Source organism: Uranotaenia lowii, chromosome 2, assembly GCF_029784155.1.
Source record: "Uranotaenia lowii strain MFRU-FL chromosome 2, ASM2978415v1, whole genome shotgun sequence".
Taxonomy (NCBI): domain Eukaryota; kingdom Metazoa; phylum Arthropoda; class Insecta; order Diptera; family Culicidae; genus Uranotaenia; species Uranotaenia lowii.
Genome location: NC_073692.1, coordinates 204,416,703 through 204,444,287, shown reverse-complemented (window position 1 = coordinate 204,444,287; position 27,585 = coordinate 204,416,703). Strand labels below are relative to the sequence as shown.

Genomic DNA, 27,585 nt, shown 5'->3' with positions numbered 1-27,585 from the left:
AATGTAAATAAAAAATAAAATGTATCTATTTATTAAGATTACAAATATTTTCAACCTTCGTTAAAACTAAATTTCAACGAAAATTTGCCATTCAGAATATCAGAATCACATTGACATCGAAGATCAAAGTAACTTTATAAATGGTTAGTGCTTCTGACGACGATTTAATAGGTGACTGGATAAATGAATGTGTTCATTATTTTTTCACAATACCGTTTCCTTCATTTTTTAAAGCAACATCGTTTTGCCAGAATTTCATAAGACTCTTATGAAAAATTATTTTACACTAAAAAAACGGTTCATAAGACACATCTCATGAAAAATAATAACAAACATTTGCCTGAGTGTAGTCGTATTACTATTTTTATGCATTCGCGATTTTATATCAACGTTGCAGATGACGGACAGTTTTTTAAAACTTATCCGGTACAACTGTGTTCGATGTTTACTCTTGGAGTCGATCTCGCGGACATTGGCTCTGGAAGCAACTGACTTGCTAACTGGACCATATCAGTGATCTCGCAAATGCTTTGAATACAATTGTCTTATTTAGTTTTTTTATTTGCCCCCATCTGTTTGCTCCAAAATAACGAAATGGACTCCGAAAATTGATCAATTATGAGTGTGATCAACTAAAAAACTCAAAATATGAAAAAATGAATATTTATCAATCTCCTAAATCAGTCCTTCAGTTATCTTTTTACAAATAATTTTCAAGGTTCTAGAATTAATGCACCTTTTGAACCAATCTAGTAAATTTGCACTAAAATCTTAACCAAGGTTTATACACATATTGCTATATGTAATTTCAAACAAGGTGCTGATACCTTTTCCGATAAAAATTTTCTCAAGCAGGCCTTTGCTGGACTTTGAGAAAAAAAAGTCAAACAATTTTCATCTTTCGGCCGAAGCGGTAGCAAAATTTCAAGTCTTAAAAAATTTAAAGAACGAAAAATTCCGGAATTTATCCAAGCCAGTCCCAATCAAGCACCAATTCTAACAAGTTTTCAAGCTTTTCACCAGAAACCTTCAAGCAAAAATGCCCTGCAAACCCCTTAACCGTCCGTGTGCTCCATGTGCTCCGTGCGTGCCGTGTGGCCCCTGTGGTCCAATTTGCTGTGTAAGTTGACTTCCGGAGCCGGGAGGATCCAGTCTAAATAATGGTTTCTTTCTAACTCAACATTTTCCCCTTCCTTCAAAAGGATCCCTGCGGTTCCTGTCCGACGTCCTGTGGACCCTATTCCCCCTGTTTTGGAGCCTGTTCCCAGGTGGGTTGTGCTCCCTGCGGCCCTTGTGGACCTTGTGGACCTTGCGGACCCTGTGGGCCTTGTGGTCCTTGTGGACCTTGTGGTCCTTGTGGCCCGTGTGGTCCCTGTGGACCATCATGTGGGCCTTGTGGACCGTGCGGACCTTGTGGGCCCTGTGGGCCGTGCTACACTATCCGAGACTCCAATAACGGCTGCTGCTAGTTGTGAACTTTTTTAATGTCTTGAAAAAAGTTGTGCCATGATTATGAGCCATTAATAAAAGTGATGCTTTCCGGAAATTGATACTTTCTTTATTTAAATATCCAAGTTATATAAAACTCAGGGAATGATTACAGTATGAATACCTTACAATTTTTATTTATTATGGAAATGTTATGCATATTCTTAAAATAAATGTAGGTCCTAACTTATCTTACACTCAAAGTAGATAAATGCTTTCATATAAACATAAAAACAATATCAATTAGGTTATCATATTTTTCATATTTAAAAGCCTTCGCCATTTTTATAAGCGAAGATGCAATCGCTGTCCAGCTGACACTTTTGAAGGCGTTGCGCACGTCCAATGTAACTACCGCACAAAACGATCCCCCTTCTCTTCTTGAGTCTGGCTTTATCAGCCGCTTCGATGACAGTTCGAATGGCGTCGGGCGTCGACTGTGCATCGCCCTTTTCGAAAGCCGAATTGATTGTTGGACAATACTCCATCGCCCTCGGTGTACCGCTGGATGCGCTTTAAAATTACCTTTTCCAGAACCTTTCCAACCGTATCCAGTAGGCATATTGGCCTGTATGTCGATGGGTTCCCCAATGGTTTTCCTGCTTTGGGTTGCAGAACCAGCTTCTGCCGCTTCCAAACTTCTGGAAACATCCTTTTCTCAATACAAATTTGCAATGACGATCGGAACATTTCGGGAAATTCCATAATCGCGGCCTTAACTGTAATGTTCGGAATACCAACTTGACCGGGAGCGTTGCCTTTTTCAGCTGAAGGGATTTTGCGATGTCACGCAATTCTTCCTACGATATTAACTTCTTCTCGCTCGTCTCCCAGTCGTACGGGACTTGCGGCAAGCTATTGGTATTGAGGGAACAGCTCTCAAAATTGTTTCAAAACCCTGTTGAAAACTTCTTTTTAACAAATTTATGCAGAGATAAGTTCAGCTTATTTTTTCCCTGGAAAATTGCAAGTCTCCTAAAGCCTCAAAGGTAGCACGTTTTTGGGGTGAAGGTCAAATTCATGGTCACTCAGCATCACCCGTAGCTACGTGAGATGAAGCGCTTCCGGAATGCAGCAACTTTTTCTGCCCTTTGCAGATGTTCATCAAAAATTCATAGAGCAAAGATACAAACACACAGGACATGTTTCGGTTGAGCCAAGCTCCTGGTCACATTCATGTGAACATACCTACATGCGGTCACTATTAAAAGGTCCTCATATAGTCGTAATTTTAGGGTTATTGTTTTGTTACGGTTATACGATTGACCTTGAACGAAGTTTTTCCCCCAAAATGGCGCTCGCTTTGTAGCGAATTCAGAGAGCTGGTCACCAGGATTTATCATTTAATGCAGTTCGGTAGAGTTTTTGTTCTCGCTGTTGGATGGAAAAACTTTTTACACCGGTTCTGTATCCTATTTATCCATAGAAACAACACTGACGGAACTGCATTTGTTTCGAACCTTTTCTCATTTTTCTTGCAGCTGAAACGAAACACCGAAAAAGGCTTTTGATTTGTGCCGGTTTATCTTTGTAACTTTGCCGGGTGGCTACCAGAAATGTTCATCCATCATTCCCGGGCTCGGTAGATTTGGTAGACCAGGAATCAGCGTCAAGTGAACAAAAACACATAAATTACATTTTGTGCTTTTTTTGTGCTCTAACTTGCTGCTAAAGACCGGAGCGCTATTAAAAAGAAAGAACGAAAAAGGACACCGAGGTGGGTCGAAAATGGCTATCTGGTCGCAGCTTATGACTCCCCTGGTGGAGAACGTTTAACATGCATTATACATTAGCTTGGAGCTTGGAACGGAAAAAAACTAAAAGTTATAACGGATAAGCACTGTCCAAATCCGGAGAAGAAAAGGGCTGTTTTTATGAGTGCAAATGACAAACTCTGGTTTAATGAGCTGGTTTTTCCAACGGATGTTCTTCCTTCCGGTTGAATAGTTCTGTTTTCCATTTTTTTAATCTTTAGGAATCAATATTTTGACTTATGCTGTACAAAAGATTGAAAAAAGCTGTTGTTTCATTACAGAATTTTTAAATATTATGTTCTTTTCAATACCTACTGAATATTTTCAATTCGGATTTAAGCTTAACTCTGCGCATATGTATCTATATTGCTGTTTCAAAATTACACTTGAATTTGCTTGCCTTCTCGTTTTTTATTTGTTTCGTAAAAATGTAAATGTCTTTGATTAACAAAATTGACGTTTTATTTCTTTATTTCTCCATGCAAATTACTATCATTAAAGTTGTGCAAAATATACAAAACACATATTTTTTTTCAAGTGCGGTTCACTGGAAAGATTTGAAATTAAATTTGACCCGTTGGATTAAAAGATTGCTCACCCTTGCTCTGGTTCAACTCAAATAATAATTTTGAATTGAGGATGAAATGAAAGGAACAAGTCTAAGTCTATACGTCTTTTTTTCGAAAGAGACTACAGTTAACCGTATATACCGTGATTTATGAATAAAATTCGAAAACTAACGCTCACAGTTTGATGTTTACTCAATAAACCACAACTTTCCCACGGTAAGGCATAATGCGATAGTCCCATCATTCATAAGTTCAAATTGTTCCCAAAATAGTACCACAAAGACAACGTTGTGGGCACCATTTCAAAAGACTTCCGTCTGAAAAGCCCCCAGGACCCTCTCCCCCCCCCTTTTCTGGAAAAATAAACATATCGACTAAATTAACTCGTAAGCCAGAGTCATTTAATTAAGGTCTCGCTAGTTCGTCCTTCACGGTTGATTTTCGGGTGTATTTGCGTCACACCAACACGAAAGTTTGCATTTGCGTATGTGTGTGTTTGTGTGGGTGTGTGTATGTGTATGCAAACACATAAAACCTCACCTTGCTGTGTGTTTTTCCTCATTCACGCTTGGTCTCTCTCTCATTTTCTCTCTCTCTTTCTCGCCGCGCCAGCCAGACTATATTGATAATTTATATGACCGAATTCGAAACTCAAACACATACGTTAATAACACGAAACGGTTCCTTGAGGGGGAGCTCCCACCTTCTCCATCATTAACGAAATCATCTACAGTGAGAAAGTTTCCCAGTTCACATATTCATATAATCGGTAATTGGCACCCGAAACCTATAGAAAATGAATAATGTACATACTTCTAGGAGAGAATATAGAAAAGGAACATAAAGAATCGCTTGGGGTGGCTTTTCAGGACATCCTGCTAGGCATGGGTACTAATTTTTGTATCAACAACCACCGATGGTGACAGACGAGTTAGATTGATTATGAGCTCAACCTTAATATGTTAATGAAATTTAAATCAGAAAATTATGGATTGGTTTGAATTAATTACACTAGTTTACAGCATTTTTGAACTTAGTAAACTGAAGGTCATTTTTAATGTAAAATCGGGCGCTGAATCCGAAAATGAAATTCAAAAAAATCTCAGTAGAACCATTTTTGAGTTATGCTCCAAATATGAAATTTTGGAAAAATAAAAAAAGTTCTTGTACTTAGATTAAAATATCTCGGACGGCATAACAGTAATTTGAAATCCCTCTTTTGCATATTGAAGGTGAATAAATTTTCTATCGATCATTTGAACATTGTTTTTGCGTATGATCAACAGTATTGTTGATATTAGTGACTTTAAGATAGAAAAAATTGTAAAAAACGCATTTTTTTAGAGAAATTTTTTTTTCAGCGAAAGTTTTAGACTCGATGGTAACATTTAAAAAATCTGATTTTCTTTTGCGCCTAAATGTCAGTTAAAAACAAAGATTTCAAGTGGTTATTTATCGAAATCGGTTGAACATTGAAGAAGTTATGGCTACTTTACCATAACAGTATTTTTGTAGTTTTTAATAATTTAACAAACCGCAGTACACTTATCATAGTATAGGAAGAATGAAACATGATAAATCTCACTCGCTCCAAGCCAAAATTATTTATTAGCTTACCAAAAGGCCACATGCCAAATTTCAGGAAGATCTGACCATAGGGAAGGGTTGCTTGAGTCTCAAACGTGAATAAAATTTTATGGTATTTTGCCCGGGAGGAACGAAAAATACTGGTTTTTCATCAATAACTTTTTTCATCCCTAGCCGATTGTTTTTTATGGTTAATTTTATTAAAGCCTAAATTGAGACAAATATTTCACCCGAAGACTGTAACTCGATTGGGTTTGAAACAGGGAAGTTATTGTGGTTCCAAGATTGTATTTTGGTCGAAAATTCTCGTATAAAACGCAATGGGTAAAAAGTACTCATTGGACAAAATTTGCGGCCTTTGAATTGCAATAACTTTATTACTTCAAGTCCAATCGTGTTGCAGTCTTCGGGTGAAATATTTGTCTCAACTTAGGCTGTAAGAAAATCAACCTTCAAAAGCAATCGGCTTGTGATGAAAAAAGTTATTGATGAAAAACCAGTATTTTTCGTTCCTCCCGGGCAAAATACCTTAAAACTTTATTCACGTTTGAGACTCAAGCAACCCCTCCCTATGGTCAGATCTTCCTGAAATTTGGCATGTGACCTTTTGGTAAGCTAATAAATAATTTTGACTTGGAGCGAGTGAGATTTATCATGTTTCATTCTTCCTATACTATGATAAGTGTACTGCGGTTCGTTAAATTATTAAAAACTACAAAAATACTGTTATGGTAAAGTAGCCATAACTTCTTCAATTTTCAACCGATTTCGATAAATAACCACTTGAAATCTTTGTTTTTAACTGACATTTAGGCGCAGAATAAAAACAAATTTTTTAAATGTTACCATCGAGTCTAAAACTTCCGCTGAAACAAAATTTTCTCTAAAAAAATGCGTTTTTTTTAATTTTTTCTATCATAAAGTCTCTAATATCAACAATACTGTTGATCATACGCAAAAACAGTGTTCAGATGATCGATAGAAAAATTATTCACCTTCGATATGCAAAAGAGGGATTTCAAATTACTGTTATGCCGTCTGAGATATTTTCATCTAAGTACAAGAACTTTTTTTATTTTTCCAAAATTTCATATTTGGAGCATAACTCAAAAACGGTTCTACTGAGATTTTTTTGAATTTAATTTTCGGATTCAGCGCCCGATTTTACATTAAAAATTTTGGTCAGTTAATCAAGTTCACGATTTTTTTTAAATTTTGTAAACTAGTGTTATTTTTTGTCTCCTGATGATACTAGCACAGACAAACAGACGGGACACTCGATTTTCATTCTTCGCAAATCGGTTTCAGAACTCTAGAAGCTAGGCAACGTCGACACTAGAGTACACCGCTATCGAATAAAAGATTCTTGATCGTGGTAGCCTTCCGTTTTTTCCATATCACCATGGTCTCCAATGTTATTCAAAATCAACATAAACAAAGTACCTTTGTGTTCGCAAATTTTCTTTGAACTCAAGAAAAATTTGTGCTGTAGCTTTTTCCCGACATTTTCGATAACTTTGGGTTCCGAAACCTCTTGGATGGAAGAAGGGCCATATGAGCTATTCCTTAAAGGTTGTGAAGTTAAAGTGACAACTCATATGCATTTCGATGCAAGTATTGATTGGCAAATTGATCAGTCCAGTGAAATCGGAACAACTCCATCATTCCCGCTCAAAGTGTGGAAACTTCAACTCGTTTGAAATTCCTGTTCTCATCCTGTGACAATGAAATGTAAGCTGTAAGTTTACCCAAAAGAATTTAACTGGTAACTAAGAGGCTGAACCGAGGATAACCGGTGTTGAAGCAGAACCCGAGAGTGAATTGTTTCTTTTTTATTATAGATTCCAATAAAAAAAAACATGTTAAATAAAATAAGTATTCTTTATTTCGTAGCTATTCTCATCAATTTAGAATTCTGTTTCGTTTCTACAATAGATATTGAATTCAGGAGTATATTGGTTATGAAAGTCTATTCTGAGGTGATAAAAAATGATATTAGTAACAATAAACGAATCTGAAATAGAATAAACCTTTCCTATTCTGGAATACAGAGTATTCACATTTACAATTTCCTTCCCATAACGTGCAGATTCACGTGCATTTTGGTAAAAGTTCCGTTTGCAACAGCCATTCCAGCATATTGGTGAGCATGAACTGAACGAAAATAACATTGCTCATATCCTCGTTTTTAAACCTTTGATTGACTCGATGAATTCGATTGTATGTACTTCGTGACCAGCAGAATTGTTATCGCATACAAATCTAAAACAAACAAAAATTTGAGTAACATTGTAAAAAAGAATAATCCATCCAATACCTCCGAACAAATGATAAATTTATTGTTTACAATCGGACTTGAAACGCCAAATTGTCAGAGGTGACCATGATCCATTTCTCAAATCGAAATTGATTGGTAGGCAATGTCGCCAACAGATGGCAATACAGTAGTTCTTGCGAAAAATTTAACGGGATTCCTTCAGAGTGTCCTGTCTGTTTTTCTGTGATACTAGCTTTAAGAATTCATATACATTTTTTTAAAAACAATCGTAATGAGTGAAATAATTATGAAAGCATGATTCAATTCGTACATCTAGTGACTCTTAGAGTTATTTACTGTTTCACTTCCGTTTTCCATGAAAATGAAATAAATATCTCTTCTATTTGTGAATAAACTGTAATACAGGGTTGAGTTTTTTTTTACATGAATTATTATTTGTATTAGTGTGTATTAGCAATAATCAGAATGCGAAATGGTTTGGATGAAAGTTGGAAATAGTGCAAGTTTATTTAGATTGCAACTTAGGTTTTGATTAGGCTGCGTTCTTTTATTTTACGATTTTTACAGAGTAAAATAAAGAAGTAGAAGAAACGGATTTTTGAGTATTAGGCGATTTTTCGCCATTAACGTGGTACCAGAGGAAAAATATCCCAAGTCTAAGATGAAGGCATCCGCTTAACTTAAAAAATGCAGTGTTTAATTTTATTTAATACTTGAATTTCTCAAACCTTGGGGTCTAAAATGCTTTGCTTAGGTTCAAAACTCATGTGGGATTTTTTGCAGAATTTTTGAGAAAATTTGATCTCTGAAGGTTGTATGGAAAAATTGAACATTGTGTTTTGAAAATCAACATCATTTTTATTTCTTCTGTGGAACCGAGCCTATCATTCATCTCATCTTTACATGTTGTCTCAACTCTATTCTGAATAGAATCTTCATCTGCAGACTTTTCTTTTTCTCAAATACAAAATTTTATCTTTCAGACATTCCTCATCTCAATTCTACATTCCATTCATAACAAAAGCTTTTCAAATCTTAAAATTTCATTTGTTTCTTGTATATTCTTCATCCAATCCTAACTTATTCTCTACAAAATCTTCCCCATTGTGTGCTTTTCCTGTCGCTTTTAATCGTTTACTAGAGCCGGAACAATCCAAAATCTTTCTAAACAACAGTTTCCTCAAACTGTTGTAACTCTGTTAATGCGATAGTTTTCTTTGCAACAGTCTTCCCAACCAGATGGCCTCATCAAAACAAACAACTTTGTAACTCTGTTAATGCGATAGTTTTCTTTGCAACAGTCTTCCCAACCAGATGGCCTCATCAAAACAAACAATGAGTAGTTGCTTAAAAAATCTGAGCTTCCTAAGCCAATTACGTCTTTTTTCAACGCAAGGCCAAATCAGAACAAACAATTAGCATTAGCTGCCTTAAAAATCTGTACTCAGTTTTTTTTTTACCAGAAGGCCAAATCGAAGCAAACAGTCAACAGAATCAGCCTTAAAAATCTGCACTTTCTAAGCCAATTCCGTCTTTTTCCAACGGAACGTCAAACCAAAGCAAACAATCAGCATCAGCCTTAAACATATGCTTTTTCTAAGCCAATTCCGTCTATCCACCGGAAGGCCAAATAGAAGCAAACAATTAGCAGAAGCTGGCAGTAATTTGCGCTTTCAAATCCATTCCGTTTTTTCCACCGGAAAGCCAAACCGAAACAACAATAAGCTGCAACAGTCCTGGAAATCTGTGCTTCCCAAGCCATTTCGTATTTTCCACCGGATGGCGAAATCAAAGCAAACAAACAGCAGCAGCAGCCTTAAAAATTTGCACTTTCAAAGCCAATTCTGTCTTTTTCCACCGGATGGCCATATCAAAGCTAACATTCAGCCACAACAGTTCTAGAAATCTGCACTTCTAAAGCCACTCCGTCTTTATACAATGGAAGGCCAAACCATAACAAACAATTAGCAGCAGCAGCCTTAAAAATCTGTGCTTTTTTAGCCAATTCCGTTTTTTAACCGGAAGGCCAAACCAAAACAAGCAATCAGCAACAGCAGCTTTAAAATTCTGCACTTCCTAAGCCAATTCCTTCTTAATTTTCACCGGTAGGCCAAACCAAATTAAACAATCAGCAGAAGCAACTTTTAAAATCAGCGCTTCCTAAGTCAATTCCGTCTATATCCCCCGAATGACCAGATCAAAACAAACAATCAGCAGCAGCCTTAAAATCTGCGTCTTTTCCAGGGGCTGAATCAGAATTAATTTTGTTCATAGAAGCAGCCTTTAAAATCTGTGCCGATCCGTCTTTCTACCGGAGGCCGTATCAAAAACAGTTTTTTTCGTTGCAGCAGCCTAAAAAACCTGCGCTCCCTGTGCAAACCCGTCTTCCTGCCAAAATCCAAACCATAATAAACAATCAGCAGAAGCAACCTTAAAAATCTGCTCTTCCTAAGCCAATTCCGTCTTTACCTCCCGAATGACCAAATCAAAACAATCAGCAGCAGCCTTAAAAATCTGCGCTTCTAAAGCCAATCCGTCTTTTTCGACCGGGAGGCCAAATCAAATCAATTATTCAGCAGCAGCTTTAAAAACAACAACAACGTCATTGTGACTGACTTTTTTTTGTTTAATTTGCCTTGTGTTTCCGAAAGAACAAACGTTGCCACAGGCATTTATTTTATTTTAGTTATCTTCAGTGTTATCGAATACCACTATTTTATTTCTTTTTTTAATAAATTTAATTTATTTTCTGCATATCCTTCATCTTATCCCTACAGAAGGGTTTACAAAAACTTTTTTCAAAATATTTGCAAACAAATTTGTTTAATCATTGCTGATAATTTTTCCCAACAACTTCAAATTTTAGATTTTTGAGCCTAGGCTGGTGCACACTTTTTGGCTTTCTTACAGAAAGGCATAGGGAACGGTCAGTTGGGGATATCATTAATTAAGGGACCAAGACCCCACTTTATAGGTACCAATCGACTCAGCTCGACGAGTTACGATGATGTCCGGGAATTTGTATGTTCCATAAAAACGTTCTTAACACATTAACTCCTATTCTAGGTTTCACGATTTTGATGAATTTAGTATCAAAAAATTGCATTTTTTTTCCTGTAGGTCCTATCTCAAAACCAAAAAAAAACAAAATTGTTTAAAAATTTTCTATTCCATAGAACATATCTTGCTTACGTTGGCTCCAAAAAAGGTAGCCATATGCTCAGCAGCAGTAACCAGCAATCGCTAAATTAATTACAGAGGCGATCGAAAATTTGTCAAAAAGTTCATCAATCAGCCGAGAATCGACCCCACGTCATCTATCATGAGAGTTCAGAGAGCTAACCCTTTGACCACTAGTGAGCGTCGAAAATTGTGCTTCTCAAACTTGACCAGTTTGAAATATGTTGATGGTAAAACTCAGTTGTACCTTTCTGGTGCCTTGGCCGGTTTGCGGTTTGTCGGTCCCTCCGATATTCTCTGGCTCTTTTTTGATTTCTCCTTTTTCATCGCTTTTCGATACAGCAAATGGCGACTTTGGGCATAGCAACAACAACCGCAGCTTTACCTTCAGAGAGCCGGGCGTAGACAAAACAGCGCAGCCGCACAGAAAAAAAGAACCAACATACCAAGACAGAATTATGCTTGAGAAGAAGTTTCAAATCAGGGATAAGGTTCTGAATCCAGATTCATAAATCAGTTTCAGAAATCAGATTTGATATAATTTTTATCACTAAAATTTGAAATTTGAAGTGTATTTTCTTAATGTAATGATTTAGAGAGTCCCAGCCGAGCGTCGACAGAACAGCGCGCTTAGACAGAATTAAGATAAACACAATGTTTCAAATCAGAATTCAGATTCAGAATCATACTTCAGTTTCAGAATTCAGATCTGACATATTTTTTTCCACCCAACTTTGCCGAGGTTATTTTCATAACCATATGGGCAGGGGTTGTTTCTAATATCCATCCAAGGTTTATGTGTACTGGACAAAGCTTGCTGATGGTAGAAAATTTGAAATTTTCGCCGTTTCGAATAAGTTTCTTTTTCTGTTCGAAGAACGCGGCACGATGATCTTCGATGTAATAATGAGCCTACCTTCAGGAGTTAAAAATGAGTCACGAGTGAATTATCAATAATACGCTGTGTGTGAATTATGGAATTCATCATTAAACTTTTATTTATGAAATCTATTCTACCGCTGTGCATATTACTATTTGGACTAAGGATTCGAAACTTATGGATCGCGATCCATTATCGATCGATATCGATTTTGAAAAAAATACATATTTAGGAATCTTGTAAAGTCAGAGTTCTGTTCAGACTTGACATTTTGAGTTAACATTAAAATTCAAAGAAAAGATTCCGTTTCAGATGAATGAAGGTAAATTGTAAATATGAATTCTGAATATTATTTTTTAATCAAAAAAATATAATTCTTAATTCACATTCTGGATTCACATTCTGAATTCAAATCGAAGTCCATATGAAAGTAAAAATTCAGATTAGATAGGACAGATTTGATTCGGTTTGGCTAGACTTAGTTTAGGTTTTTTATTTCTGTTTGGTATTTAAATTAGAATTTAAAAATAAGATTAAGAATTCAGATTCGGATTGGGAAGTTATATTAAGCCTCTAAAACTCAACCCCACCTGTAAATGCTTCTGAAAAATTTGCATAAAAAATTGGGCCGAAAAAAAAACAACACCAGATTGACATATGTCTAAAAAGTTTTCTTTTACAAAAATTTTTATATCCAGTTATTTACATAACAATTACAACAAAAATTATATAAAAAATTTAGCTATGAAGCAAAAATATGTTTTAAAAATTAAGGAAAAAAATGGTTTGATTATGTAAATACTACGACTGGAAAAACTGAAAATTATGTTCTTCAGGCCCCATGGTTCAGCAAGTTTTGATAAAAATTGTTCAAAATTTGTCCTTACTGATACAATTTTTCGATGACAACAGTTGTTGTTATTCATGAAAAAAAAAATTTAAATGGAACTCCGATTCAGGACTTTTAATGAACTTATAACTGCATGATTTTATTCCAATCTAAATACTTGAGTAAAATTTATAATCAGATTTATAATCTAAATCTTTGAATCTGAAGTTCTCAATTCACATTTATTAAATTCCAATTTCACAATCAAGCTATTAAGATTCAGAATTTGATTCCATAATCAGAATTTCAGATTTTTTCATGAATTTAACAGCAAGCTGTCACTTATTCCTAAAAGGATTTTAAATCACGGGGTCAAAATTTAGTATCAGAAATCAATCATTATTAGATTCGGAATCCTGATTAAAATCAAACATAATAACCTACTGTCAATGGGAATTCTTCTGAAATTCAAATGCAGCAAGCATTTTCATGTGAGTTAAATTTCTTTAAAAAAACATCTTTTTTCAGTAAAATAAAACTTCATATGACAAATTTTGACTAAATAAACTTCACAAAACATCGATTGGTTTGTCGCACTGAAACGTGCTGAAACTACACCACATCCTTATGTTCGAAAAACGTATCATGTGGACAAAAAACATGACAGTAACATTTTCGACGCAATGAAGCTTAACTTGTCCTGATTGACTAGAAAAAGCTTCATGTAAACAACGTACGTGAAAACCAATTTTTCTGCATTTGCTTTCTTACGAAAGAAAATAAGAATAAACCTATCTTACAAATAACACTGAACACACCTATCAGCATGGAACTCATCCTCCACCCACTTCTGTGAACGTACCCCTCACGAAAACTTATCAAAACAAAACCGAGAGACGTCAAAGTGAACAAAAATTCAAGTGCGATCTGATGGTTGTTTGCTGCGACGGAGTTTCCTTGCGACGGACACCCCCGGATCTGGCCGTTTAATCACCGGAACGATGAACCAGGCTGATGTGGCGGTTTTTTTTCCCAGGAAAGTAGAAAGTATGTATTAGTAATAATGTTTTTTATTGATGGAACTTTCCGGGGGGGGGTTTCGGGGTGGTTTTCTTCTCGTTTTAGTTTCATCGATGGATAACCATACTCAATCGGAGCAATAATAAAAACAAAGAGGATCGGAAATATGTATTTTGGTAGACGACCTATTTTGAAGATTTAACATGCTCGTACCCCTACGGTCCATGGTTGTGAGGTCCAATAAATCCAGAAAAGAAATTTTGTTTAACTGGACAGGAACAATAATGATTTCCAATCTGAGAACCGTGAGTATTATGAACTTACTGTATATGCAGTAGGTAATTACATTATTTACAGTGGGAGGTTATTCTCACCCGTTTTCAAATCCCCTTTTCGTTGTTTGAATTTGAACATTTTTGTTGCCTCTACAATTCGACTTATCTGTTGTAGGGGCATTGATGAAAATGATTCCCAATTTATAAATTTCTATTAGCTTCAATTCGGTTAATTTTCATTATCATATTATTTCCGTCCCTCGACGGAGATGACATAACTATAATTACCAAGAGTTGCCCTTTAATTTGATGAAAATTTATTTTTTCTTTTTGGAATCTATTAAAAGATATTTTGGATCACAAAATTCGAATTCGAATTTCATGTTCACCATTTACCATTCATTCAGCTTTCTTAGTTCTTAACCAATTGCTTAAGCCATGATCGAATTCAAAATAAACTGATTTATTTAGTTCAATATTTTTTAAGCTTAGTTTAGTTCAATATTAAAGCTTAAATTTTCAGATGATAAGGATCGAGCACTGCATTTAAACATTAACTTATGACAGACTCAGAATCAAGATTCGATATTCCGAATCAGATTAAAATACAAAATTTAGAATCAAGTATAAGATTGAAATTCTTAATTCACATTAAAGGAATTCAGAATTCATAATCATTGAACTCAGATTCATAATTCAAATTCAGGACTAGAATTTAAATTCGAATTCATATTCAGAATTTCTGATTTTTTTTTATTCAACGGCATGCCATCATTGATTTCTAATAGTATTAAAATTTCAAAGTCACAATCCAGTATCAGAATTCAAATATTGAATTCAAAGAACGTCAATACAAATTCAGATTCTGAATAACCTTTTTATTTGCGAAATTCTGGTTCAAATTCAGACTTAAGATATAACATCCAGATCCACTTTAGTTAATTCATTCATTCAGAATTTGAATTTTTTTTGTCAATACATAATGGCAATACAATTTAGGTTGTAAATTTTTCTTCAAACATTAGATTTAGATTCCGATTTAGAAGTCATATTTAAAACTCTGATTCCGTTTTATAAATCTTATTTAGAATAGTGATCAGGTTCAGAGTTTAAATTCAGATCCAGAATTAATATTGTAAATTTTAACTCAGAATTCGAATTCTAAATTTAAATTCGAATTAAAATCTCAGATTCAGATTAAAAAATCGGAATAAAATGTTTAAAAAAAATTCAGGCTCAGAGTGCAGATTTGTACTTTGAACTCATAAGAAAAATTTCGATGAAAAAGTTTCATTCTTATTTCAGGTTTCAAATTCAAATGCTTATGGAAATTAAAATCAGTTTAGAAGTCAGGTTCATAATTCTTATTAAGAACTATAAATTGAACTCAGAATAGATATCAGGTTCAATGTTTTGAACTCAGAATTCAGATTCAAATTGCAATCTCAGATTCAGATCCATCAATCGGATTGAGAAAAGAATCAGAAAGTGTAAATTCAGACTCAGAACTCAGATCGATTTAAAAGTTTTGTTCATAATTTTGTTTCAAAATTCAAATGTAGAATGCAGATTTAGTACTGAAATTCTCATTTAGAAATTGAGTTTACAATTGACATCAGTTTAAGATTCGGATTCTGAACTAATATTGAAAAATTAAATTCAAAATTTTCACTCAAGACTTGAATTCTAAATGCAGATTCTGATTCAGAACTCAGATTACGAATTCAGGTTTATATTTCAGATTTAGATTCAGTCGTCGATAAAAAGGGGTTGCACAGGAAACTGCTTCGACTTTGGAGTTGTTTTTTTAATCCGTATTTTTTTTCCTTTTCTGTTAGTTGAGCATAATTCATGATAGAACCATAATCATGTTAACACAAGTTTGCATAAAATATCCAAAAAAGGTAGTCATTTGCTCAGCAGCAGTAGCCAGCAATCGCTAAATTTATTACGGAGGCGATCGAAAATTTGACAAAAAGTTCAACAAACAGCAGAGAATTGATCCCACGTCAACTAGCATGAGAATCTAGGAGGCTAACCCCTAGACTACTAGTGTGCGTCGATAAATGTGGCTCTTAAACTTGAACAGTTTGAAATATTTTGATAGTAGATGAACTCCTTGAATATCAGTTCGCTTATCCTCCAAAAAACGTTCTGGCCATCTTTTTTTTATATTGAGTTTAGTAATTTTTGTTTCGATTTACTTTAATCATAATCTTTTTTTTATAGAATAATCATATATTATTCAGAAATAAGGTATCCATCATTGTGTAGTATGTTTCCTTACATAATTTACACTCTGTAAGAAAGCCTCCAATCCACTGTTAAGTGTATTAAATCGGGTTTTTTCAATCATGTTATTGATCAGTTTTTCCCACTTACACTTCGTCAAATCTGTATTTAGAGTGGGTGCATCCATTTCCTTCAATTTCCGCTACTTTTTGGCCCAATAATTCTCTTTTTAAATAAAATGGGGGCAAAATGGTGGATTAAGCTCTAACGAAATTATCAAAACTTGATTATTTTTGTGCCACTAAAAGGGATTTTCCTGAAACGTCTGCTGAAAAAATCTGACAATAACGAAGCAAAACTATCATGAGATTGTATTGAAAGAATAATGTGTTAGTTGAGATCATAGGTTGCAAAATATACACACAGCGAAATCCAAAGATTTTGTTTTGAAAATTGTTGTTTCTATCCACAGAAGCAGAGTCTTGGCAAATCATTATCTATATATATAAAACAGGGAGAGAGACAGACCATACAGAAATGTGCGAACACGCAAAACTCTTCACTGGATCATCCGATTTGCATGCGATTTTTTTTGTTGTGTTCGTCTTCACGCGAAGAACATCACAACGGAGAGATAATTTCGAATTTTTTTTTGTGGAATTTGAAAATTAATTTTTAGTTTTATTCGTATCAAATAAAAGTCATGGCACCCAATTTCCATTTTTTTTTTCATTCGAATCACCCAGAGTAGGAAGGAGCCAAAAGCAATCAAGGCTTACTAATGTCCATCCATCTCTCTATAGAAAGTTTTGGCGCCCATTTTCGTTGCAAGTGTACTTTTCACGTGGCACCAGTAAAATGGATACTTGGATGTAATTGTTCACCTTCCGTATGTGGTGAAAAAAACAAGAACGCAATAAGCCGGCATGGAGTATACCTATTTTTGAAAATTGTCATTTTTGCTTCAGCATCAAGGCAACTTTAACATTTTTTAAGCTTATTTACCCAAAACTAGCCGGATTGCCCGGTTTTACCCGGACTTGACCGGGTAATTGATAAAACAAAATTTAAAGGGCCCGGTCAAGTCGTCCAGCCCAGTTGTCCGGATTTTGATTAAAAAAACCCGAATTTTTCGGATTTAGTCATTTCATTTGCCAAATAAAAAAAAATCTCTTATTAAGTTAATTTTTTTTTTATTTTGCGTACTAAAACGAAATTTTTTGCGCAACTTTTAACATAATAATCATGCACGGCTTCTGAATGCTTATAATACGATTCAAAATTTCTGATGTGTTTCAAAGAAAAAAATTATTAAAGTTCTTTTCGTTTTAATTTTTTTTTTTTGAGTAGTTTCTGAATTTAACCCAAATTTGCTTGGTATTGCCCGGATTTTGGATTGACAATTTTGAAATCAAATGCCCGGATATTGTTAGGTTTTTAGATAGAATAAACATATCCAAAACAACTGAACAGATAAAAATGAAATATTCCATTACAGAATCTTCTGTTCATATTTATGGTCCTATAACACCAAGAGAACGTTTAATTTTTAATTAATAGAATAAGATGACCATAAATTGATTTACTTCGTTTTTGTAAACGTCAAGAATGTAATGAGTTAGTTCGAGAATAGAATGATATTAACTTTGTAATTCTATGTGAATTTCACCAGAAAATCAAGGAAATGTTAGATACTATCCACTTCTTCCTTTCATACTTAGGTGCTAAAAAACTAAACAAAATTAAGGATATAAATAGGGTTGACTTTGTAAAAATAAAATTCATAATTTGATCCAACACTCAGTATCAGAAATCAAGAACAGATAATTGGTTTAATAATATCTTCAAATACAAGAAGCTTGGGAAATAAAAATTTTAGTCTCGACGAAAATATGATTCAAGATCCAAAACAGAGATAATGAAAACTGAATTAGATTTGCAAAGACTTTTTTGAATTTCATTTCTGATTTTGAATTCAAGATCGCAAAGTAAAAAAAGTTTTCATAACCGTTTGATTTGAAATAGCTGTGAATGGAAATTCCATGTACATACACATATATTGAATGTTCTAATTTTCTTTGTTCAGTGCTTAAGCATCCATTTCTCGATAAATATAATAAAGTTAAAGCCGATATAAAAAAGATGATTTTAAAAATTAAGAGGAGATTATCTGATACAGAGAATATATCAAATGCATGATAGATAACGAAAAACAGAATGGTATATGAAAATTTGTTGATATTTATATATTTGCAGCATAAAAAAAAATCGCGAAATTTCATACCATGAAAAGTGTTGGCCATTTCTACAAATTTGTTACCTATACGATAAAGAAAATTTCAAACATGGTTTTGGCGAAAAAGGAAAGGCAATTGATCAAAACTGCTTAAAAAAACGACACATTTCAAAGAAACACTTTTTGGCACTTATCTTGGGGTTAATAGAAATTGAATATATCAGTGTCAAGGATCCTCTGTAAAATTTAAAACGGAAGAAAATAGATTTTTAACTTTATCCCAGAAGATATTCGCTTTCCAGTTTTGTTGGAAGTCAATCTTTTTCTAAAATTTTTGCCCCTGGAGGTGGGCACTACCATAATATGACAGAAGTATTATGAAAATAGTCAAAAAATTGTGTCGATTCACTCCGTTTGAAGGTAACAATCCAGTTTCATGAGCGTAAATAATTATTAACCTGTTTTCTGCTTATTAACATGTTCATTATTTTTGCGAAATTCAAAGGCTTAACGAAGTTTGCCGGGTCAGCTAGTATTGTTTATAAAACAACCAGCAAATGCATTCTTTTATATGCAAGTGACCTCGCCACGATCAGAAATGTTATAGGATTCAACCGCTGCAATTTTTTTTTGACTAGGTAGAAATCTCCTGTTTCATTGCCTCGATACCGGCTTTATGGGTGGATTCACGATGACGTAATAGTCCTATTTGCCGCTTGAAAGTAGGGACGAATCCCTACTACCCGTTAGCTCAACGATTTTTGTATCTCAAGGTCGGCATCCGATCACGGGAGGACTAATCGACCAACTCTGTAAATTCAAGGTGGATTCAACAAAATAAGTTCTTCTACGGAAATAGTATTTGGTTCATCTGAGCATAGAAATAATAAGAATTGGGTTTAATCATGCTACCTTTCTTTATTGTAACATTTCACGTGCTACCGATCGGTTTCTCGTTGGGGCCCATTGATGAACAGCCATTGGGGAAGGTTGGGAGAGAGAGAGGAATTGATTCGACTTACGTTGATTCGGACGAATACCAAAATCCAGGTCCGCTGCTTCCGGTGTGGTACAATCGGGGCGCCGACGTCGATGTAGAGCGCGCCAAACGAGCGCCGTCGTTTATGTTGCGCCTGATGTTGGATGCGGATTGATAATCGCACTAGCGTCCAACGTATGGATGTTGCAGTGTCACGCGATATGTAGGATGTTGGCCGTCATAATTTGTAACGTGCGGCAAATCCCTCGAAGTCACCTTGTATTGACTTAAGGTGGTACACTTCTTCACGGAGCAACTATTCCGACGCGATTCTTTATATAATTTCACTTTTACGGACTAGGGGTGAAAGACCATTTGTATCGGGGTCTAAATTCTACGTTTTCACTATTTGATGTTGAGAAAACTTTTTACACGCGATTTCGCGAATTCACCAGAGACATTATAGGTGTTGCGTCTCTTCTAGTCCAGAACAAAGTGGCCGACTCGCTTCCAAGAGGCTGCCCAGATCCCCCACAATCCTTCTCCTTTTCCAATCTCTCTCTCCTACTATCTCATCTCTCCCTGATCCCGTACATATCCGGTCCGCTTTCCTCGTCATCCCAAAGTAAGACCTGTTCAATGTCTCTCGATGTAGTCGGCATACGTTTATACGGTATAACAGTTTAGTGGGTCGTTTTGCCTCTTTTCCGTTGCGGTTTTTCCGTTACAAATCATGTTAGTATGTCTCGACTTCATGCAGAGCCTTCACAAAAATTGTTCGCAAATTGTCGTGGATTATTTAAAGGGTTGGAAATTTTAATGTGTTAGTGTTGTTTCTTATGATTATGTTAAACAAAAATTGACAAAATATTTGAATCAAAAAATTTTACATCTACAAACAATATTTAAAGAGAACCAAAAATGCAAACAAATTTTAATTCCGTCCCTATAAAAGTTTATTTTATCTTTCCAGGTTAGACTAATCTAAGAACCGTTTTTTTATTGTGACCATCGTGAAACGTTTGGTAACAATTATCCCCCCGCCTGAGATAGAAAAATTTCCACAAGAAATTTTTCGTCCTTTTAATGTTAATCGTAGTTCTCACAGGTTATTAAGGGTAGCCGTTGGGTCGGAGCAATCACTACTACTGCGTCCTATTGATCACATCTTATGTTCCTTTGCTTCCTACTTTAGTTTAAATATTTTTTTTTGTTTAATTTTTTTTTTATCTTTTTATTTTTTTTTATTGTTTTCAGTTTCGATCCAGAGTGATATAATTTTTTTCCACACTGCCTACATTCATTAGACAAAACCTACACTTTTTTTTTTTTTTTTTTTAAATTTATCTGATCATTCATACCATTCCCATTCATCTCATCACATTCATTCTTATTCCCTAACAATTTGACGCGTCTTCTAACATTCATTCTATCTTTCATTCCAACCATTCATAACACATAATACTACGAGACTAACATTTTTTTTTTTCCTGTAGGGGAGAGCCCACTGCGACCAGTAGTTGATCTATTGTGGTGTTTACCCCGCGTTACTATATGCTGTCAGGTTCACCTGCACTATTGATTGGAGTGACAGTTGATTGCTGACTAAGCATTTTATCCCAATCGGGTATGATATCAAAGATGTATGATATAACCTTCTTAGGGCTGATATGCAACCATATGTCTTGTGCGCTAATTAACTTTGCCCCAAGTACACGCTCTCTCCTATTTAGGAGGGCGCAGCAGTTGCATAGAAGATGCTCTGCAGTTTCTTTTTCGAACCCGCAGAACCGACAGTCATCGTTCAGAATTATGTTTATCCTTTTGAGATGCTGTTTTGTTGGACAATGTCCGGTCAAGAGACCTGTGTAAGTACTTAATTCGTGCTTACTTAAGTTCAACATGTTTTTTGAGAGTCGTGCGCTTGGTTCAATGAATCTTTTTGCCTGGGTTGCTCCCTCCGCTGTTTTCCAGTTGGAAACAATAGTGGTACTTTCCCAGTTCTTGAGCTCCATAGTCAAAGCACTTCTCGATACTCCGCAGAAAGGTTCAGGTCCAATCAACAGTCCCTGAGATCCTTCCCTAGCTAGTTGGTCTGCTTCTTCGTTCCCTAGGATACCGCAGTGGCCTGGTACCCAGAATAAAGATACTCTGTTCCTTATGGCCAGGTTTCTTAGTGCAACTATACACTCCCAAACTAGTTTGGAGTAACATGTGAACGTACTTAGTGCTCGGAGAGCAGCCTGGCTGTCAGAGAACATGCAGATACTTGTGTACCTGTATCCCCTTTTCAAACAGGCTAAGGTGCATTCTAGAATGGCTTGAATTTCAGCTTGGAATACTGTTGGCCAGTTTCCCATAGGAATTGAGATCCTGAGTCTAGGTCCGAAAACCCCTGCCCCAGTTCTTTTATCCATTTTTGACCCATCAGTGAAGAATAGGATCGATCTGGGAGGAACCGTAGGTCCACCTGACTCCCACACGTCCCTATCATTGATAGTTACATTGTATGGTATGTCTAGGTTGAAAATGGGCTCCATCCAGTCATCATTTTTCACAATAAGTGAGTTTAATTTAAATTTCTTTAGGATTTTGAGGTGTCCTGTAAGATCTCCTTCATAGAGAGTTTTGTATTTGGAGAGTCTCAAGGCACTACGTTCCGCCTCTAACTCAATGAATTGATGTAGAGGCAGAATATTTAGTAGTGCATTTAGAGCCTCATTCGGTGTGCTTCGCTTTGCGCCAGTTATAGATAGCGTTGCAAGTCTTTGGAGCTTCGCTAGTTTTTTCTGGGCCGTAATTTGCATAGTTTTGGTCCACCATACTAAGGAGGCATAAGAGATTTTGGGTCTTATAATAGCTGCAAATATCCAGTAGATAATTTTCGGCTGTAGTCCCCATTTTTTCCCTACTCCTTTGAGGCAGACCCATAGAGCTGTTGTAGCCTTAGCGATTACATGCTCTATCTGTGGGTTCCATGATAGCTTTGAGTCTAGTACTATGCCTAAATATTTCACTTGTGATTCGAGGTTTAACACTTCCCCATCTAATGTTAGAGGTTTTAGTGTAATTTTTCGTCTCCTAGTGAAGGCTATCACAGTAGTTTTGGAAGGGTTTATGTTTAGTCCCTCTTCCCTGCACCAAAATAGTGCGTAGTTGAGTGCAGTTTGCATTCTATTAGACAGCACATTCTCATGTTTTCCCCGAACTATAATAACTACGTCGTCTGCAAAGCCAATAACTTCGAATCCCATGGATACAAGTTTGTTTAGGAGGTCGTCCACTATCAAGGACCACAACAACGGTGATAGAACCCCGCCTTGGGGACATCCCTTCGTTGGTGTGGCTTTGATTGTAAGTCCTCCCAAGCTTGCATAAATGGTTCTGTTTATTAGCATCGCACTAGTCCAGTTAACAATTGCCGAGTGGCACCCTCGTCTTTTCATAGCTGTTTCGATTGAAGTGTGAGATGCGTTGTCGAATGCCCCTTCAATGTCTAAAAAAGAAGCGAGTGCTATTTCTTTTGCCTCTACAGTCTTTTCTAGTTTTTGTGTAAGGGTATGTAAGGCCGTAACCGTGGACATACCTTTTTTGTAAGCGAATTGGAAGTTGTTTAGCTTACTTAAGCTAAGATACTGCGATTTAATGTACTCGTCAAGTATCTTCTCCATTATTTTCAAAATAATGGACGTTAGACTAATAGGTCTGAATGCCTTAGGTTGTGTTTTATCTTTTTTCCCTGGTTTCGGGATAAAGATCACGCGCACCTTCTTCCACTGAGTTGGAATATGACAGAGGGTCATACTGGCGACGAACATCTCTACCAAGGCAGGTGTTACCATTTGTTTAGCTTGCTGTATTTGAATTGGTAAAATTCCATCTTCACCAGCTGCTTTGAATGGTTCGAATGTACTTATTGCCCAGTCAACCATTGAAGGTGTAAAGATTGTGCGTGATTTGCGAAGTGCTTCATCACGTCTGACATTTCGAGTGAGTCTTTCAATCGGAGTGTCATTAATCTCTATTCCTTCAATGGATTCTGGGAAATGCGTACTTAGTAGTAATTGAAGCGTTTCATTTGGGTTTGTAGTGAACTCCCCGTTCTTTTTCTTCAATTGACCCAGTCCATTTGAATGTTCTTTTGATAGAACTTTCTGGAGTCTGGCAGCTTCGGGTGTAGTTTGCACGGTTTCACACATGTGCTTCCAACTACTCCTCTTAGCTTTTCGAATGTTTTTATTGTACTCTGTTAGGGATTTACGATAATTATCCCAGCTTGAGTCAGCTTTTGCTTTGTTGAAAAGTTTTCTTGTTTTTTTCCTCAACTTTTCTAGTTGTCTGTTCCACCAAGGAACTTTCCTGTTTGAAACACGTTCCTTGAGTGGGCAGCTGGCTTCGAAAGCGTATATAATTTTATTTGTGAACCTGTTTGAAGCTTCCTCTAATTGTTTTGTTGTTCGTATTTTCGTTTCCAACAAAGGATTGCAAGCTTCAAGTGTGTGTTTATAAAGACTCCAGTTGGTTTTCCTGGGATCTCTATAAACGTCCTTGATTATAACCCCTCCCACTATGTCGAATGAGATATGTCTGTGATCAGACAGTGATTCTTCATCCGATACCTCCCAGTTTTTAATTTTATCTAGAAGTAGTGGTGTGCATAGAGTTAAGTCGAGGACTTCTTGTCTATTTCTCGTTATAAACGTTGGTTTGTTTCCCTCATTGCAAATTTCGATATTATTTTGTGAAAGAAACTCTAGTAAGGACTCACCTCTAGCGTTGATGTCGGTACTTCCCCACAGCGTGTGATGTGCGTTGGCGTCGCAGCATACGAGGAATTGCTGGTTCTGAGCCCGGCACTTTCTCATATATTCTACAACCATCGGTGGGGGTATATCGGTGCTATCTCCGGGGAAATACGCTGACGCTACACTTACCGTGTGCTTACCTTTCGGTGTTGGTATTTCGACCCTTATAGCTGCAATGTCTCCGCTGATGAATTCTGTAAAGGGAGTAAATTTAATTCTATTGTTTACTAGTAAAGCAGCCCTTGGGTGAGAACTGCTTTCATCGTATAGAATCTTACCATTCGGCGTGTATAGCCCTTTAACTTTACCCTTGTTAATCCAAGGTTCCTGGATAAAGGCAAGGTCCAGGTCTTCGGCGGCGAATCTTCTGAGTAGTGTGCACGAGGCTCCTACGGCATGGTGAAGATTCACCTGGACACATTTTAAGGTGTTTATTTTGGTAGTGCTTTGCCCGCCGAATCAGCGGCAATGCACCGGCTTTTTGCCATTTGCACATGTTTGCTTATCCTTTTTCGGTTTGCTCCATGTGCTCGGTTTTTTCGGAGCCGTTTTATCGGTCTTCGGTTTTGTGTTAACAGGTTTATTGGAGGTTAAAATGCCCCCAACGCTGCTCATCCCGCTCGGTCCTGGTTTCTGTTGATTAAGTTCCAAAATACGGCCCTTATACAACTTACCAGTTCCTTCTGGTGAGCAATCGGCATTGGATCCACTGTGGCTCTCCTCGTTGTTCTCGTTAGTCCCGGGGTCTTGTCCCTGGTCCATAGGTTGGCCCTGGTTCATAGACTCCAGTTCATTGAGATCTGATGAGGCCTCAGTGGTACCTTTGCCAATCGTCTCTCCTTCTGCGGATCGGACTTGGTCTATCGCCGACTGGTCCTTTACAAGGCCCGGTTTAGGCAGCCCAGGTCTTTGAGCAGCTTTGACGGTGTTTTCCCCTCGGTCAACGCTGTCTGTTGGATTCTTTCGGTTTATCTTCCAGATCTTACTGGAACCAAATCCGTAGTAGATAACGAATTTCCTTTTCTCTAACTCCCTCAAAGAATTTTCGTCCACGGTAAAGACTACTTCGAGAGCCTCGTTCCTTTTTTGGATATTATAGAACCTCCAGCTTTCGGTGCTCAGCTCTGGTCTGTGTCTGACCAATATCTGGACGAAGGGTCAAAAGTCTTGGTTTTACAGACAAATCTGGGCACCTGGCAACCCAGCTCACGATCACATACGCGACGTCGACGCCGGCATCGACGCCGATTCTTACAATGTTTACTTTACGAAAACCAAAACAAATTGGCGAGCTAACAATTTCTACAAATTGATAATTTCTTGTTTAAGAAGGAAAAAATACGGATTACTTCCTTATTTCTGGATCTGGAATACCGTTACTGACAAGTGTATCGAAACTACTTTCAGGGAAAGGTAAGAAGCGAGTGAAAATAATGTAAAACAGAATTCTAATATTTGTGAACTTTTCATGGTTGGTTGTTTATGAAAGCGAACACGAAAGCAAAAGAACGAACGATGCTATTCCGATCTTTGCTTAGCTGGAGCAATCTTTCTAGATGGACGTTGGTGCCGTCCCGGTCTCCCTACCGGTTAATTGCCGGTCAGACTTGGGTTGATAATATTACTCGATGGTTACAAAATACAGGTAAGAATTGGTTGAACATAATTAAGATTCAATTGTAAATATTATTCAAATTACTTCTAGGACTTGTCGCTGTCGACGTTGATGTTATCCATCGGAGAATTAATTTATCTGGAAAATTGTGTATTCAAGTGTTGAATTGTAGTAGTGCTAGTGCTGTGAAATAAATCTACCCTGGTTTGAGGTGGGCCGCGGGCCACACCCCCAGGGATTTTCCTTGCTTGTCTTCCAGTTCGTATGACGACGTTCCAATTTTAGCTCTCACCGTAGCAGGAAGATACAATGGTCCATATTTGGCATTGTAGCTTTCTACTGCGTTGGACAGCTTCATGTTGCGTCGAAATACGTGCTGTCCTATCCGAAATACCTTTGCATGTTGTCGATGTCGAAGGTTGTATCTAGTCCTGCCCGCTTCATGAGCCTTTTCTAAATTCGTTTGAACTAGATCGTAAATTTTATTAAATATTTCTTTTTGAGACTGTTGTCTTTCTTCAGTAGTTTGGGCGCCTTTAGTGAATAATTTATGATCAGAACCTTTGGTAAATGCTTCATGACCGTGTAGTACAAAATAAGGGGTAAGTTCCGTTGCAGAGTGTACCGAAGTGTTTAAGATGGTTTCAATTTCCTGTAGTTTACTATCCCAGAGTTTTTGGTCTTCACGAACGTACGTTCGAATTGCAGCATTGATGGTTCTATTTACCCTCTCTACCGGATTGGCTTGAGAGTGGTATTTAGAACTCAACCAATGCTGGATTTCGAACCGTTCGAGAAGTGCCTTAAACTCCCGGGACAGAAATACCGAAGCATTGTCGGATAAAATGATTTCCGGTGTTGAGTATCGATAGAACCAGTAGTCCCTGAGAATCGTGCAGAGGGAAGTAGCGTCTATTTTTTTAACAGGTGTGAGCATTACCCACTTACTGAACAGATCTAAGGTGACCAGAATGTGCTGGTTCCCTTTTTTGCTGCGGGGGAGGGGTTCAATGTAATCAATGGCAACAATTTGCCAAGGGTGTGTGGTTACGCGTTGTTGGCCCATAGGAGGCGTTACTGGCACGCTTGCTGCTTTGACTTCCTTGCACACTTGGCATTTTTGAATATACTCCTTAACGTCACTGGTCATACGCGGCCAATAATACTTAAGTTTTATCCGTGCTATCGTTTTATCAAAACCCGTATGAAATGCTTCATCGTGACATTCCTTCAAGATAGCCTCCCGCTTTTCTGGGGCGACTACCAGCTTCCATTCGAATCTGTAATCATAGGGATGGTCTGGAACTGAAACGAATTTGTACAGAACATCGTCGCGTATTTGAAAATCTACGAAATCGTCGGGATTTTCTTGAACCTTGGTCTTCATTTCCTCGTACCACGAAGAGAGGACTCGAGCATTCACAACAGCAACACAACGTGACAACGCGTCAGGTACCACGTGGTCCTTACCCTTTCGGTGGACGATTGTCATGTTGTATTGGCGTCGCAGCATACGAGGAATTGCTGGTTCTGAGCCCGGCACTTTCTCATATATTCTACAACCATCGGTGGGGGTATATCGGTGCTATCTCCGGGGAAATACGCTGACGCTACACTTACCGTGTGCTTACCTTTCGGTGTTGGTATTTCGACCCTTATAGCTGCAATGTCTCCGCTGATGAATTCTGTAAAGGGAGTAAATTTAATTCTATTGTTTACTAGTAAAGCAGCCCTTGGGTGAGAACTGCTTTCATCGTATAGAATCTTACCATTCGGCGTGTATAGCCCTTTAACTTTACCCTTGTTAATCCAAGGTTCCTGGATAAAGGCAAGGTCCAGGTCTTCGGCGGCGAATCTT

The 27,585-nt window shown here is 36.8% G+C and overlaps 2 protein-coding genes across 4 annotated transcripts in view; both read left to right on the top strand.

Moving 5' to 3' along the window:
- The window catches only part of LOC129745985 (dual specificity tyrosine-phosphorylation-regulated kinase 2), a 437,758-nt gene that overhangs the window by 329,231 nt on the left and 80,942 nt on the right, over positions 1–27,585 (top strand). The gene's annotated exons all lie outside the window — the stretch shown is intronic.
- On the top strand, positions 875–1,546 carry LOC129745988 (male-specific sperm protein Mst84Db-like). The gene is made up of 2 exons (XM_055739404.1): positions 875–1,120; positions 1,203–1,546. The coding sequence occupies exons 1-2, from the start codon at positions 1,040–1,042 to the stop codon at positions 1,467–1,469; spliced, it is 348 nt and encodes a 115-aa protein (XP_055595379.1). The 5' UTR covers positions 875–1,039; the 3' UTR covers positions 1,470–1,546.